General features: G+C 33.6%; 1 protein-coding gene across 1 annotated transcript in view; it reads left to right on the top strand.

Moving 5' to 3' along the window:
* ATRNL1 (attractin like 1) overlaps nt 1–17438 on the top strand; it is an 867795-nt gene that overhangs the window by 416520 nt on the left and 433837 nt on the right. The window contains exon 26 of the mRNA XM_028121803.2: nt 3679–3757. Coding sequence (XP_027977604.1) covers nt 3679–3757 — 79 coding nt within the window. The remainder of the gene's footprint in view (nt 1–3678; nt 3758–17438) is intronic.

Here is a 17438-nt window from a genome sequence, read left to right as displayed (position 1 = left end):
ATTACCCAAAGCAATCTACACATTTAATGCAATTCCTATCAAAATACCAACAGCATTTTTCATAGAGCTACAACAAACTGTCCTAAAATTCGCATGGAACCACAAAAGACCTCAAATCGCCAAAGCAACCTTGAAAAAGAAAAGCACAGCTGGAGGCATCCCAATTCCATACTTCAAGTTATATTACAAAGCTGTAGTATATGGCACAAAAATAAACACCTAGATCAGTGGAACAGAATAGAAAACCCAGAAATGAACCCACAACTATATGGTCAGTTAATCTTTGACAAAACAGGAAAGAATATCCAAGGGAAAAAGGTCTCTTTAACAAATGGTGCTGGGAAAACTGGACAGCAACATGCAGAAGAATGAAACCGAACCACTTTCATACAGAAACACAAAAGTAAATTCAAAATGGAATATAGACCTAAATGTGAGACAGGAAACCGTCAAAATCCTAGAGGACAACACAGGCAGTAACCTCTTTGACATTGGCCATAGCAATTTCTTACTAGATATGTCTCCTGAGGCAAGGGAAACAAAAGTAAAAATAAACTACTGGGATTTCATCAAAACAAAAAGCTTCTGCACAGCGAAGGAAATAGTCAAAAACCTACTGCATATGAGAAGATATTTGCAAATGATATATCTGATAAAGGGCTAGTATCCAAAATATATAAAGATCTAATACGGTGGCACCTGGGTGGCTCAGTCGTTAAGCGTCTGCCTTCAGCTCAGGTCATGATCCCAGGGTCCTGGGATTGAGCCCTGCATCGGGCTCTCTGCTCTGTGGGAAGCCTGCCTCTCCCTCTCCCACTCCACCTGCTTGTGTTCCCTCTCTCGCTGTGTCATTCTGTCAAATAAATAAACAAAATCTTAAAAAATAATCTAATATAACTCATCACCCAAACAACAAATAATTGAATTAAAAAATGGGCAGAAGGCATGAATGGATATTTTTCCAAAGAAGATATACAGGTGGCCAACAGACACATGAAAAGTTACTCAACAGCACTCATCATCAGGGGAATACAAATCAAAAACTACAGTGAGATATCACCTCATACCAATGAGATTGGCTAAAATTAACAACACAAGAAACAAGTGTTGGTGAGGGTGTGGAGAAATGGGAACCTCTTACACTGTTGGTGGGAATGCAAAGTGGTACAAGCACTGTGGAAAACAGTATGGAGTTTCCTCAGAAAGTTAAAAAATAGAACTACCCTCTGAACAAGCAATTGCACTACTAGGTATTTACCCAAAGAATACGAAAATATTCATTTGAAGGGATACATGCACTGATGTTTACAGCAACATTATCTACAATAACCCAATTATGGAAAGAGCCCAAATGTCCATCGATTGATGAATGGATAAAGAGGATGTGGTAATGGAATATTACTTAGCAATAAAAAAACAATGAAATCTTGCCATTTGCAATGATGTGGATGGAGCTAGAAAGTATTATGCTAAGGGTAATAACTCAATCAGAGAATGACAAATACCGTATGATTTCATCAATATGTGGAATTTGAGAAACAAAACAAATAATCATAGGGAAAAAAAGAGAGAGGCAAATCCAAGAACAGACTCTTAACAATAGAGAACAAACTATGGTGACCAGAGGGGAGGTGGACGGAGAGGGAGAGGGGTGAAATAGGTGATGGGGATTAAGGAGTGCACTTGCTAGGATGAGCACCAGGTGTTGTATGTAAGTATTTAATTAATAAATTGTACACCTGAAACTAATATTACACTATATGTTAACTAACTGGAATTTAAATAAAAATTTTTAAAAAAGGAAATAAAGTATTAAGAAAGTTTTAAAGAATGGATGGCTAGTATTGTCAATTGAAAAGTGAAAGTCTGTTAATAGAGAAAAGACAAGTTTATTTAATATGTAGAAAGTCACAGTGAGGAAAGTATCCTCTAAAATGTTGAATGTTTTATAAACATTGATCATTATTAAATCTAACAACCTTATGAGTATATAAACCAGATGCCACATTGTGAGGAGTTAAATAGGACTAGGTTATGAGGAAATTGACATGAAGGTGGCTACATTGATTACTTGCTTGATAAACTAGAGGGAGCAATAGGGTCAATAAAATAAGGTTGTTGTTTTTATTTTTCAGGAGATATGGGACTTGGGCACTTTTGGAAATCTAAATTAAGATGAAATAAAAAGAAAGTATTAGGGGGGAGATAATTATTAAAAAACAAAAGGCACCTTACTGGTTAAAAAGTTAGGATCACAGGCTTTCTTCTTTTTTTTATCCACTTTATTTGATACTGGATAACAGATTAGGGAATGCAAATGGAAATACAACTATTGTGAGATTACGTGCAAGATCAGAGAGTTCCTAACAGTTGGGGAGGAGAGAGTTTGAGGCTTACAACGCTGGATTTGAATTTTGACTCTACCACTTATTCCCTTTATGACTATCAGCAATTTATTTTGAACTTTCTGAGCATTGGATTTTTCTTTTTTATTCCGTCTGGGAGTGTTCTTATAAAACCAAACCCATGCATCAATGTGAAGGAAGTATTTAGCACAGTGTCTGAAATGTATTCAGCACTCATTGGATAAGTGCTAGAATTGCCATGGTCATCATCATTGAAGGATATTCTAAGGTCTTCTCTTCTAGTGAAAAAAGGAGAAAAAGCATATTAAAGAATTAACAAGAGTAGAAAGTGCTAAAATTTGCACAGCTTATGAGTGAATCAATGAAACAATACAAGGATTATCAGTTAAGGATGAAGACCAGGTTTTTTGTTGTGACCAGTGACTAGTGAATTTGCTCATCTCTGGGTCTTTTCAGAGCATAATGTTTGACCACAGAGCAAAGGGAGAGAAAACAGTGATACATGGTTGGAACCAATTAATCAGAGTCACGTGATTCTGTTATTTTGAGATTTGTTAGTCTCAAATCCCACTACTAACCAAGTATCCTACATTTTTATAGCTTATTAAATATTTTGCCTAATATGTATAGACCATATGTATAAACACTGTAACTGAATTATTTCAGTGTAAACATTAGGGTATACCAGGTTTTCTCAGCTTCAACATGACTGATATGTTGGACTGGATAATTCGTTGTCATTGGGGACAGTCCTATGCACTGCAGAGTGTTTCGCAGCATCCCTGGCTCTCCTCATCTGATTCAAGTTGCACCCCTATCAATGTTGCGATAATCGCACAAGTCTTCAGACCTTTGCCAAATGTGCCCTGGGGTGAGTGGGGAACAAAATTGTCTTCAGTTGAGAACCACTGGAATGTTCTCATATCTAAAATAGTTGCTAATACAGATAAAATGAATAAACCTCTGAAATTTAAATTTATAAAATTGGCAGCTTTTATGACTCAGTAGCAATTCTAAATAGATTTCTGTTGCTGTATAAGACCAACAGAGCTGTAAATTTACATTCCTTCTGACAGGGAAAATCTTAAAGGTAGACTATACTGTATAACAAAAATATAAATAATTATTCTACCTGTATACTTTTTTACTTGAGAATATTTTAAACACTGCTAATTTATCTATTTTTGCTTTAATTATTTACCAAGTCAGAGTGGTTAGTTCTCTATATTTTTAAATTCTATGAATATTCTTAAATATTTCATTACATATTTCCAATGTGTTAAGCAGAAATTATTTGTGTTTTATTTTCCAGTTGTTTTTTATCCTTATTGCTGGTAGCTGCAGTGGTGTGGAAGATCAAACAAACATGCTGGGCTTCTCGGCGGAGAGAGGTATCAGTAATATTACTTAATCTTTTGTTTAAAGATCTGAGTAAACATAAATCTGTATTGCTTAATTAACATGTGCCACTCACGTACAGAGTTTCAAATCAGCTTTACTTATTAAGATTGAACAAATTGATCTAGAATTTTTAAGCTTTAGAGCAAACTTTACTACTGTCATTTTAAGTCAGTATCTGTAGAAACATCGGTTAATTGCAATGTTAATTGCAAACAGTTACTTTAAATAGTGTTAGAATTCATATTGAATATATGTATTAATACTGTTGATTAAGTGATTTGTAATCTCTTTAGATAGTTATAAAAACTATTTTTATAAGTATCCCTGTTGTAATTTAAAATAAAATTCTCAATGATAAATATTTATTTTTGGTTTTTATCGCCTAGATTTTTTTAAGTAAGCAAATCTTTACCATTTCATGATTATCTGATAATTCAGGTATGTTTGAAGTGCACCTCAATTTGATACATTTCTGTGTCAGAATTAATCATTTATGTTCCCTCTAATCCTAAAATTGATAAAAACAGTAGTACTCTTACAGAATAACTAAGGATATAAATATATTAGATAGTTTCTTGACTTTGTATATATTAGTTAATTGAAAGGAACAAAGCAATATAATAATCTGGGAATACAAATGTGCAATAGATTTATTGTTCTATACTTATATAATGAAAAAGCAAGTTTCTGTTTTTATTATTATAGTCTATGAGTATTGATATTAGCATGCTGTTATTAGCATTATTACTGTTCTATTTGCTGATGCTTTTCCCAGTATATTTATATATATATAATTTTGTGCAACAATATGAAGCAGTAGTATAATTGCTTATCATCTTTTTCTCCACATATAAAATAGTATATTCAAAGATTTAAAACTAATCCATAGAGTATTCTAAGCTATATAATTAGTGAATGAGAATGAGTTCTTCTTAATTATTCTTCAGTTTTCAAACATCCATTAAAACTCAGTGCTGCCTATAATATATTTGCAAACTTGACAGCCCTCCCCTAGAAATAAATAATTCATCTTGATCATCTCTGTCTCTCTGATTTTCAGTATATGGCCAAGGCAATATCAATGAGAATATACTTGGTATGACCCTATGATAAAAGTACTCCAATTAAAAAAATCTTATTAAATATAAATACATAAATATTTGGCAAGAAGTGGAATTCTGTGTGGAAGTGAGCAGTCTTCTACACATGTTAAACCATCTGTTAGATGAAATTATGGATTCAGGAAAGTAAAAACAATCAGTAGGCAGGCAATGTGAAGGCCTTCCATAATGGCATAGGCCAAATGACAACTTATGCTTCTAATCATTAGAAAAGAAGTCAAGATCAATCAGGGAGCCTGGGTTCTGACCTCAATATGACTAACACTGTTTAAATATCTGATTTCTAAAGTTTATAAAATGGAACTATATGAATGTAGCATTGTGAAAAGATCAGTATACAACTCTGTCATTAACTAATTTCTGAAAATGGGTAAGTGTCCTAAATGAATTTCCTTTCCTCTAAAGAGAAGGGATTGTACTATATAACTAATCCCTCAAGCTCTAGAAATATTTATATATAATAAATAAGTTTAGAAATAGTGTTAAATATTTGAGAAAACTAATGTGAATAGTTCATTTACCTATAAAACTTTCATACTTCTCAAGATGAGAAATTGCTTTTGGTTAGGATTATATCAATTCAAGGAAATAATGTTTTGCATATTAGAAGATCTGGCAAGCTGATATTAAACTTTAATTTTTAAAATACAAATTTAATTTATCTTTTTATTGGAAGTCAAAATCTTTCAAAATATGTGTTGCACATGGACAGAACAAGGGAGAAATAGGAAGGGAGACCTAGACTAGGACAACTGGGCCATTTCTAATCTGTGCTACTAAATATTACCATGTCTTCTTGATCTTCCCTCATTACAATGCCCCTCTTTCTAGAGCTCATCTAGGTAGTGAGTCTTATATTAATGATTGAATTTAATTTGCTACCTCTACTGAAGTAGAAAATTTATCTTGTTGAAAGGTCATGTGATGTTTATAATATCATGTTAAAAATATTGTGAGGTGTTTTCTCAAATATAATTTTACTAATCTTTTGAATACAGAATTCTAAATGTCTTGGAAACCATTCATACTTGGATGCCCAAGTAAAGATGCCATTTTGATGACTCACACATCTGTTATTAGATAATAATTTTATATTATTAAAAGGTTGTCATTTTGGTCTTAAAGACCCAAAGACTTTTAACTACTATTATATTTGTTGTAGCTAATATAATAACTCCATTTTTAGACTTTATTTGGATAGAGGTTAAAATGTGTTTTTATTTGATCCTCCCTTTTTTCAGTTTTAACTATTAGGTTAACACAAATCTTACCAAAAGGGAAAGATCCCAGTATGTTTTCTTTCTGTGATATGTCACTTTCTCTAACATTAAGACATCAACTATTGTAAGCCTCAGAGGACCCCTATGATTAGTACAATGGCAATTTATTTGTAACAATAAATGAAAATTATTTAAAGGATTCTCCCTTCTTACTATTTCTGTGATTTTGTTAGAGGAATTGTACTATTTGCTTTTCTAAATATTAGGAGGGGGTTAAAATGAAAAAAAAAATCTTTGGGTTTTTAAAATATATTGTTTAATTCAGCCAGGGATGTTGCTTTTTTAAAAAGAAACTATTTCAAGCTTTGGTTTCTATATTGTTTTTGTGGTATAATTTTAGTAACAGAAGCCTATTATTGATGTAACACTTTTTGAATAACACTTCTGACAATTCAGGGGCTCTTAAAAACACAAAAACACAACTACAAAGGATTTGCATTTTAATATACCTCTTCATATAGGAACTTCACATTCATTTCTATGATAACCCTATTAAGAATATGAACATTTTATTGTGGGTGAGGTGCTGTGCTAATGAATGGAAACAATTGCTCAGTGAAAATATTTTAATACACTAGAAGGATGAGGTTTTTTTTTTAATAGTTTGTGCTTATTACAGAGGTATTAAAACATTTAATTTCAATGTTATATTCAATTTTAGGTAAATAGTCATTACATTACAAAAATATTTGTTAGGAGCAAGTATATGTTAAAAGGAGTCTCTTGAAATATTGTCATGCTTAATAATCTTCATTTTTAAACTGAAATTTGAGTTTTTAGTAAGTACCATAAGGCACAAACCCATCAAAATATTTTAATTACTGCTTGCATTGAATATATTTAATCTTATATTTGACTAAGGTGAGTGAAAATATCCTGCATATCTTAATAGTTACAAGAATTTATTTATTTTTTTTGGTTGAAAACATTTTTTCCCACATTTTGAGTAGTTTAATTATAGTTTGCCTCAGTGAAAATCTAACAGCAGGGGTGTCTTGGTAGCTCAGTTGGTTAAGGGTCCAACACTTGAATCTGGCTCAGGTCATAATCTCAGGGTCATGAGATCCAGCCTGGGATTGAGCCCTGCCTCAGGCTCCTCACTGGGTTCAGAGCCTGCTTAAGATTCTCTCTCTCCCCTCTCCCTCTGTTTCTCCCCGCCTCAATACCTCCCACTACTTGTGCAGGAGTGCACATACTTTTCTCTCTCTTTAAAAAAGAAAAGTCTGGGTGGCTCAGTTGGTTAAGCACCCAACTCTTGGTTTTGGCTCAGGTCATGATCTCCGGGTCCTGGGATCGAGCCTGTGTTGGGCTCTGTGGTCAACATGGAGTCTACTTGTCTCCTTCTTTCTGCCCCTCCTCCATTTGCATATGCACACGTGTGTGCGCACACTCACGCTTTCTCTCTAAAATAAATAAATCTTTAAAAAAAGTCTAACTGCAAAATCCATATAATAATAGATTCCATTGGCAAATGTAAGGTTATTTATCTTTTAAGAAAATATTTATTTATTTATATATTTGAGAGAGCAATCATGGTAGGGGCAGGGTAGGACGAGCCAAGGGAGAGAGAGAATCTCAAGCAGACTCCCCACTGAGCGCCAAGCTGGAGTGGGGCTCCACCCAGGGCTCAACCTAATGACCCTGATGTCATGACCTGAGCCAAATCCAAGAGTCGGTGGCTTAACTGACTGAGCCACTCAGGGCCCCTAAGGTTATTTCTAATCAACTTCTTGTTACTAGTGGGTTTGTGTGTTTGAATGATTATTTCATTTCCTATATCAGCAATTTTTCCTTCTTTAATTCTCTTAAACTTGCAGTCTTTAAAAGTTTAAAAAAATATATTAATCTGGAGCTTTACCACATTATTTGCTTCTTTCATAATCAGGTATGCTTTTCTAATGCTTAAAAATCAATAAAAACAACATTGCCTGAGATAAGACAATGTCCACTGAGTGACTGACCTTGTGTTTATGATGCGCTACTTTCTTGCACATTTCATAATCATACTGCATGAAACCTAAATTTGAATTTAGCATTATCAACCTGAAATTTGAGTTAAAAATAAACTAAAACCCAGAGATAGGATTCTAGTAGCTCTGAGTAGCAAACTTTTCTAGAGGCAAATACATTGCTTTTCTATCTATATCTAATTGTTTTATGGGCATAAAAATAGAAGAAGTAATAATATCATTAAGTTATACTTTACTGAGGTCATGTCATGGGTAAATAATTAATGATAGAATATTCTCTGAGAATATTCTAAATTTGTGGTAAATGGGTTCTTACTATTAATGCAGTGTCTCAGTGTTTTATGAAATGAGTTGCTCTACCTCCTTAGACACCCAGCTTATTTAGAGAGAGAGGAGTGAGCACAGTGAAGAGAATAATGAGAAAATGTTATTTTGGGTGGAGAAATTAAACTTAATTAATTATATACTGTATATGCAACTTCTGATAGAATTTCTTAGTACTTTAAGAATCTATTTTATATAATTTTAAACATTTTGATATCTAAAGATTTCCATAAAACATGTTCTTTTGTCAAAACAAGATTTTTTTAAACCATAAATAATGCACTCAAATAAATCTCTCTCTTTGCATTTAATGGTCTTAGTGTTAATTTATTTTTTCTTATTTTCTCTTATTGCATTTCAAAATGTAATGATTCCCTGGCTTTAATTTTTTTCACTTTATCCTGTAAGACTACAAATTACAGATGTTCATCATGCCTATTTATATTATAGTTCTAAAAATTAGCCTAAATCTACTTAAAAATGACTTGAAATGAGAAGTCAGATATGTATGGGGGCATACGATTTGAAAGTTAACTGATTCTTGCCTTCTATACCTGTTGCCAAAATCTTATTGTAGATATAGTGCTTTCATTTTGTTCAATTTAGTAAAGATGGATTAATCTCTTGCAATATTCCAGACAGATTGATAAATAGTGCAGGTTTAAAGAAAAAGACACAGATCCTTTTTTTTTTTTTTTTGGAAATTCATAGTTTTAGCAATTTCAATAAGATACACACACATACATGTACACAATCTCTAAGGAACACTTCAATTTGCTTTGTTGTGGTGTCATCCATTGGGGGAGATATAGTATATTAAAAAGTTTTCTGGAAGTGGGATTAGTAATGGAAGTAAATGTAAACTGTTGTATAACTGTACATAGAGTTAATTTCTAAAAAAATGAGATAAAAACTTTTAGCATTGTTTGTACTATACATTTATTAATACAATTATAACAATTGCCTAAAATATAATATTTATTGTTATCTTTAATTTAGACCCAATTTTTTATATAGCTTAATAAATGGCCCAGAATATTGAATTTCTGTCAATAAATTTTAATCTGATTCAACATAATATGTTATATATTTGATACATACACACAAATGTATCTCCTTATATATGTCTCTGATGTATATGTGTTTTTATACTAAAAAAATTCATTGTTTTAAAATTCCAATTTAACTGAAGATCCTGTATTTTCATTTGCTCTGCCTGGCAACTCTGTTTCCAATACAAATGCTCACTCTGGAGCTGAGGGGTAGCTTCAATGCTACAAAATCCACATGGACTGAGAGAGAGAGAGAAAGGACTAATTCTCCAAAGTTAAATGTTGATTTGTTTTCAAAACAAGGGGGAGTTATACTGGACAAACAAAAAATAGAAAATGTTTGCTTTGCATATTACTTATTAAAATTGAAAGAAAAACTCTGACTTAACAACTATATTTATAGGAATATAAAACATAAGCCTGCCTACTTTTTCAAAATATATTCATACAAAGATACTTATAGAGGGTTTTTTGTATATCAACAGGTTTATGTCATTCAAAAGCTTCTTGAAATAATTATATTTTCTTATAATGGGATATTATGTAACTGGAAACTAAGAATACAGTAGATAGGTATGTGTAAAATGAAACATTATTCCTTCATTCAACAAATATTTAATGAACAATTAGTATTGTTCCAAGCACATTTTTAGAGGAATATAGCCACAAACAAACAGGAATCACAGTTCTTGAAAACTACAGGTCTTAAAAATATGTTATTAACTGGGACATGCTGATATATAGTATTATAATGTTTCCATTTGTGTAAATCACACACATAAACACCCACACATGCATTTATTCATGGAGATTTTGAGAGAATTGCCAATATTATCTCTGGATTGTGGGATTGGTATTTGGTAAAAAAGAATGATTATGTTATTTCATAATTGTAACACAAACAACTAAATTTCAGGAAAGTAGAGGGCACAATCTAACATTTTGGTGTTGGGCATTTAACAAAAATAGTATTTCATCCTCACTCTAGAAGATATATATTATTTCCCTTTTAGCTATATAAGGAATTTGAGGGGAGTTGTGTGCAATGATCAAAGCTCATAAGTAGTAAATGAAAGAGCAATGATTTTTAATTAAGTTTGTCAGATTCCAAAACTCAAGCTCTCTGAACCATACAAGGAACATTAAAGATAGCCTGAGTTTGAACAGGTTTGATTTACTGCTTATAGTCATAGTTGACCACTTATAATAACCTATGAATCTGCCATAGGGGAATATGATGTATTTCAGCTAATATTATGATAACTCAATCATTATTTGATATACTACTTAGAAGGAAAATACAGTGACAATTAAACTATCCCATAGTACTCTCACCACTAAGAATATTTATTTTATACTTACTGAAACAGCTCTTATAGACTTACTTAGATAGAGATTTTATTATATATCATTCACATAATATACATCGAAAAGAAAGTATAAGCAGTAAATTGGTAAGGTATTGCTAAAACTTATTCACATTCATAGTCCAATTTTTTATAAATCTTTTTGATTCAGGTAAAAATGTTTTGTATCACATAGTATCATTGACTAGAAGAATTTAATTTGTGTCTGTGCAGGGCATGGCATATATATCATAAATGCCCTCTGGGTCAGTTGTGGTTGTGTGATTTCACTGATTATAAGACACATGATGGGAAAACAAGGGACACCTGGGTGGCTCAGTAGTTAACTGTCGGCCTTCGGCTCACAGGATCCCAGGGTCCTGGGATGGAGCCCCATATCGTGTTCCCTGCTCCACAGGAAGCTGCTTCTCCCTCTCCTACTACCCCTGCTTGTGTTTCCTCTCTTGCTGTCTCTCTCTCTCTCTGTCAAATAAATGAATAAAATCTTAAAAAAAAAAAAGATGGGAAAACAAAATGTCTTAGAATCAAAATATGGTAGGGACTACTTTATAAGGTTTTTAGTACTAAGTGAGTTAATGCACACTAAGTGCTCACCTCTCTGCCTTTTCTTTACCAGACTTCAACAAATGTTAGCTGTTATTGTTGTTGATATGTAATATAAATAATGATTAACATTATGTTATTCATTAATATTAGTAACAGCAACTCCTGTATATTTTGGATTCTTCTGCTCCATGTATACTCTAACACAGTTGTTTTCAATTCAGTAGACCCTTTAGAATCACCTGTTGATCTTAAAAAAATTATATTTATATATCCTTGAACACCACTCCACTGTTCTACCCCCACCAGACCTATAAATCAGAATTCTGTGAGACTCAGCTTTATGAGTCTATTTTTATTTTTTTTTAAATTTTAAAAAGATTTTATTTATTTATTTGAGAGAGAGAGAGAGAGTGAGGCAGGAACACAAGCAGGGGGAGTGGGAGAGGGAGAAGCAGGCTTCCTGCAGAGCAGGGAGCCCGACAAGGGGCTCAACCCCAGGACCCTGGGATCATGACCTTAGCCGAAGGCAGACGTTTAACGACTGAGCCACCCAGGCGCCCCATGAGTCTATTTTTAAAGCCCATAATCGATTCTAATATACACCATTGGCATTGAAACTTTACTTTGGCTTTTACTCTTAGAGAGATGGAAAACCACTGAAGGGTTTTCAATAGAGGAGGTAAGTGATTTGAGTTAAAAAAGATATGATTTTTAAACTGATAATTTTACAGCTGTGTTGAGACTAGACTAAGATAGACAACTGTGGACATAGGGAGACTAGTAAGGAGGTTACTCCTCTAACTGGTGAGAGATAATGATCGCTCAAATCAAAAGGTGGCAGTGGATATGGCAAGAAGTGATCAGATTATGGATATGTTTTGAAGATAACAAAATTGGATGGATGGGGAGGTGTGAAAAAGTATTAAACCAATCATGACTTCAAAAGAGTATAAACCAAGCATGACTTGAAGGTTTTGCCTGAATAACTGTAAAGATAAAATTGCCATCAACTGAAATGGAGTTGATTGCAAGTAAAATTGGGTGTGGGGAAAGGAGTTCAATTTTTACATGTTAAGTTTGAGATATCTACTGGACATCCAATTAGATAAGTCAAGGAAGCAGGAATTGGCTCTGGCAAAAGGCAAAAGATTTGAGCAGGAGAGATAAATTTGGAGTCTCAATATATCAATGGTATTTAAAGGCATGGGCCTAGTGATATCCCCAAAAGAGGAGAATTAAGCCCTAAGGCATTCATACTTAATGTAATGGGTTGAATATTTCCCCTCCCAAAGCCACATGTTGAGGCCCTAAACCCCAATGTTACGGTATCTGGAACTGAGGCCTTTAGGAGGTCTTTGGTTTACATGATGTTGATAGTCTCATGATGGAATTAGTGCCCTTTACAAAGAGGAACAGGGAAAGAATGCTTTCTCTCTGACAGTACACAAAGAAGAGGCCATGTGAGCATACAATGAGATGGAAGCTGTCTGAAAGCCAGGAAGATGGCCATCTCCAACAACCAAATCTGCCAGCACCTTGATCTTGGACTTCCTAGCCTTTGGAACTGTGAGAAATAAATGTCTCCTGTTTAAGTCATTCAGTTTATGGTATTTTGTTATAGCAGCCTAAGCTGACTAAGACATTCAAGATATCAGAGAGAAGACAAAATCAGCAAGGAATACTATGAAGTTGGAGAAAAGCTAAGTGAATGTGGACTCTTGGAAGCTGAGGAAACACTGTAGAAGAGAAAAGCGTTTTCAACTGTCTCACAGGCTGCTGATGGGCAAAACAAAATTATAACTGAAAATTGATCCTTGGATTTAACCATTTGGAAGTCATTTGTGACCCTGGCAAGAGGAATTTTAATGGATCAATAGCTATGAAAGCTCAACTGAAGTGTGATTAAAAGAGAACAGGAAGCGATGACTTCTGGAGTACCAGTAAGAGGAGCTCCATGGACTTACAACCATAGCTGACAAACAATAACTGGTGAAAATTATTTTTAAAACAAATAAACATCCATTTAAATCTCTGGAATCTGTCTTAAGTGCATATAGTAAATGAAAAACCAATTATTCAAGAAAATCTAAATCTTAGTTAAAAAAAAAAAGGCCTGTGGCATTTGAGCCATGACCTGTTCTCTTCTTCTCCCCTCTCAGCTCAGTATAACCAGCATTTCTCATCTCCCACCCGACCCTTGCCCAGTTATATATTGTAGAGGTTCTATTTCGGTAAAAGCAACTGAGATCTGAGACTCTCTTCCTTCACCAAGCCTTGTCTTGTAGGTCAGAGTTCTTCCTCAGGGAGAGTAGGCTGAGAATTCCAGGGTCCCAATTGCCCTCATCACGCTTTGCTCAAGGGGTGGAGATTTCATGCCAATAAAGACAATCTGAAAATATAAGAGGCTACAATGCCTGTCTGGGACCTTCCTCATGAAATAAGGGAGTCATTTGAGAGAGATATGGGCCACTCTCTCCACCATCAGCTCTGGAGCTGTGGCACAGAAATTTTTTCCAGGGGAATAAGTTTGTTTGAAACAACCAAGGAGAAGTTCAACCCTAATGGCTTCCTTGAAAAGAATGGACATTGTGGTAGTAAGCAATGCAGAAGAGGCTGATAGCTCCACCGTAAATCAGCTAAAGGTTTACCAGAAAGATCCAGTGATAGAGAAGGTTAAGATCTCTCCGGGGTTTATAAAAAATGTCAAACACTGGTCTCAAATATTACCCTACAATGGACCCAAAATTAATTGAATCAGATTAGGAAGCAATTTAAACATCAGAGCATTATCAAAAACAGTAATCAGTTCTCAGTTCACAGAGGTTAACAGCTGGGTGTGATACCAAAGAAGGTAGGGGGCTTAATAGAAAGATCTTGGATAGACACAAAGAGAGCCCTGATAAAACCAGTTATCCCACACGACCATGCACATGGTCAAAGCTGCACCCTCTGAGGAACAACATCACAGGCTGCATTGCAGAGAAAACAGACTTTACTAAAATAGCCCCACCAAGTCACTAAACAAATAGGCATATAAAAACAAAACTTGTGTGTGTGGGGGGGGGGGGCGGGAAGAGAATCACTACACAGAATTGCTGTAATCTATTACCTAAAATGTCAGTGTTTTTCAACAAAAAATTATGGGACATGCCAAAAAAGGGAATTGTGGCTCATAGGACAAATAGCAGCAGGCGACAGAACATGATTGTCAGAGGGCCCAGCTGTCAGAATTAACTGACAAAGACTTCAGAGCAGCTGTTGTAAACATGTCCACAGAACTAAAGGAAACCATGATTGAGGTAGGATAGAAATATCTCATAAAACAGATAATATCAATAAAGATAAAATTATAAAAAAGGAGAAGCTAATGGAAAATCAGGAATTGAGAAGTACAAAACCATGATAAAAATTTTCCTAGAAAGACTCAATGAGAGATTTGAACTTGCAGAAGAAAAGAATTTATGAGCTTGAAAACGGATCAGTAGAGGTTATGAAACAAGAACAGAGAGAAAAAAGAATGAAGGAAAATAAACAAAGCCTAAGAGAAATACAGAATACCAGTAAGTGCACCAATATATGCATAAGTACCACAAGGGAAAAAAAAAGAGTACCACAAGGAAAGAAGAAAGGAGCAGAAAAAAAATATTTGAAGAAAGGCTGGCTGAAATTTAAAAATACATAGAGATGGATGAAAATGAAAACACAATATACCAGAACTCATGGGATGAAGCTACAGCAGGGCTCAGTGGGAAATAAATAACTGTGCATGCCAGCATTTAAAAGGAAAAATATCTTCAATCAGTAGCCTATTTTTTTAAGTTTTTATTTAAATTCCAGTTAGTTAACATACAGTGTAATATTAGTTTCTGTGATTGAACACTAGCATACAACACCTGGTGCTCATCACAAGTGTACTCCTTAATCCCCATGACCTATTTCACTCATCCCTCTACCCACTACCACTCTGGTCACCATCAGTGTGTTCTCTAGAGTCAAGAGTCTGTTTCTTGGTTTGCCTCTCTCTCTCTTTCTCTTTTTTCCCCTTTGCTTGTTTGTTTTGTTTCTTAAATTCCGCATATGAGTGAAATCATATGGTATTTGTCTTTCCCTGACTGTTATTTTGCTTAGCATAATACTCTCTAGTTCTATCCTAACCTTTCACCTTAAGAAACTTGGAAAAGAAGAGCAAATTAAATCTACAGGAAACAGAAAAGGAAGGAAATAATAAAGATTAGAGAAGAAATTAATGAAACAGAGAACAAGAAAACAACAGAGAAAATCAATGAAAACAAAAGTTGGTTCTTTGAAAAGATCAATAAATTAACAAAATAGATTGACCAAGAATAAGAGAGAAGACTCAAATTACTAAAATCAATAATAAAAGAAGAGATATTATTACTGAACGTTCAGAAATAAAAAGTATTCTAGGGGTATATTATGAACATCAGTATGCCAACAAACTGAAAAATTTAGATGAAATGGAAAATTCCTAGAAAGGCATAAAACTGCGAACACTGATTCAAGAAGAAATAGATTCTAGTCTGAATAGATCTATAAAAAGCAAAAAGATTGCATTAGAAATTTTAAAACTTCCACTAGATGCATCAACAACCTGTCGGCAACAAGCACAAGTAATTGAATAAATAAATAGTTGGAGGAGAATTATTCTCACATGCAGAGACATCCAAATAATTGGTGTAGATATATTGCCCTTAGGAAAGTAGAGCATAACTTCATACTCCTTAATGTGAGCTGAATGAACATAGTGACTTCCTTGAGTCGCAGCTGTACTAGAAATAATGACAATTGGACTTGACACATACTGTCATTATCTAGAACTTACCTGGTATTCTGGTCACATGGTACATTGTGTTTATTTTTTTAAGTTTTTTTTATATCAATATAATTTTAGTTTAATTTGGTTTATTGCCATTTACTGAAATGATTCATATATTTTAAGTGATATTTAGGTGAACCACTATTGGAGTATGTTGAATGAACATGGTATTAGATTCACTTATGAATCTAATATTGAAATGTTAGTCATTTTAGTGTATTAATTATTCTGAGTCTAAATTCCACTGTGATATTATAACCAATACTTTGAACAAGGACAGACAATCAAAGGATTTTTTTTTTATTCCCACAGACCATTCAAACTCATTTTGCTCAGCCAATTTGTTCCTGTTCCTTGAGTAGCTAGGGACAGGCATGATTTTTTTTCCTCCTTTCTTTTCTAGACACATGTTTTTCCATTTCCTGGATAATTTGATATAACAAAATTTTATTCTAATGGTGGTAGAGATTTTTAGAAGTCATTCTCTCTATTGGAAGTAAACATGGGCAGATTGCTATCAAATTAAGCATCAGTTTTGTTCTTTTTACTTTTTGCATTTTGTCTTAATATCTACTTTTATAGGTGATATATCTGTGTTTCAGAATTTAAAATGTGCATCCATGTTACCTAGTCACACACTTCTTCCCTTCTCAGAATCAATGTAATCAGGTTTTGTGTGTGTATGTTTGTGTGTATTTTAAATTTTGATACATACACCAGTAAATGTGAACATATATTCTTTTACCACATTACTTACTCTAATGGTAGCATGTTATATACACCCTGTTCGGTAGATTTTTACATAACTTTTAAGGTCTAATAAATCCTTGGCTTCTAAATTATTACTAACTTAAAAGTAATATTTCTCATCTATTAATGAGCAATCAAGATGTATAAATTAATACTTTCATGATACATCACATTTTGACTTTTTAAATCTTTTTTTCTGTTCTATTTATTTCTACAGTGGAGTCATACACTTAGAATATTCTTTCAGAGATTTTTTTAAAGAATTCCAAAATACCAGTCTAGCTATGTAATTCTGAGAAATAATTTTTAAAACTACATCCAATGGAGTATTTCTCGAAAACTCATGGCTCTTGTTCAAATGTATAATAGTTGTATAAGAAAAATTACTAAGTGTTTCAGTAAGAAATTTAAGGCACAGCAAGCT

This window comes from Eumetopias jubatus, unplaced genomic scaffold (genome assembly GCF_037043125.1).
Source record: "Eumetopias jubatus isolate StellerSeaLion01/CBP00866 unplaced genomic scaffold, mEumJub1_p1.0 scaffold_17, whole genome shotgun sequence".
In the NCBI taxonomy this organism is placed as follows: Eukaryota; Metazoa; Chordata; class Mammalia; order Carnivora; family Otariidae; genus Eumetopias; species Eumetopias jubatus.
Note: the sequence above shows the minus strand (reverse complement) of the source record. Positions and strands in the feature narration are given on the sequence as shown.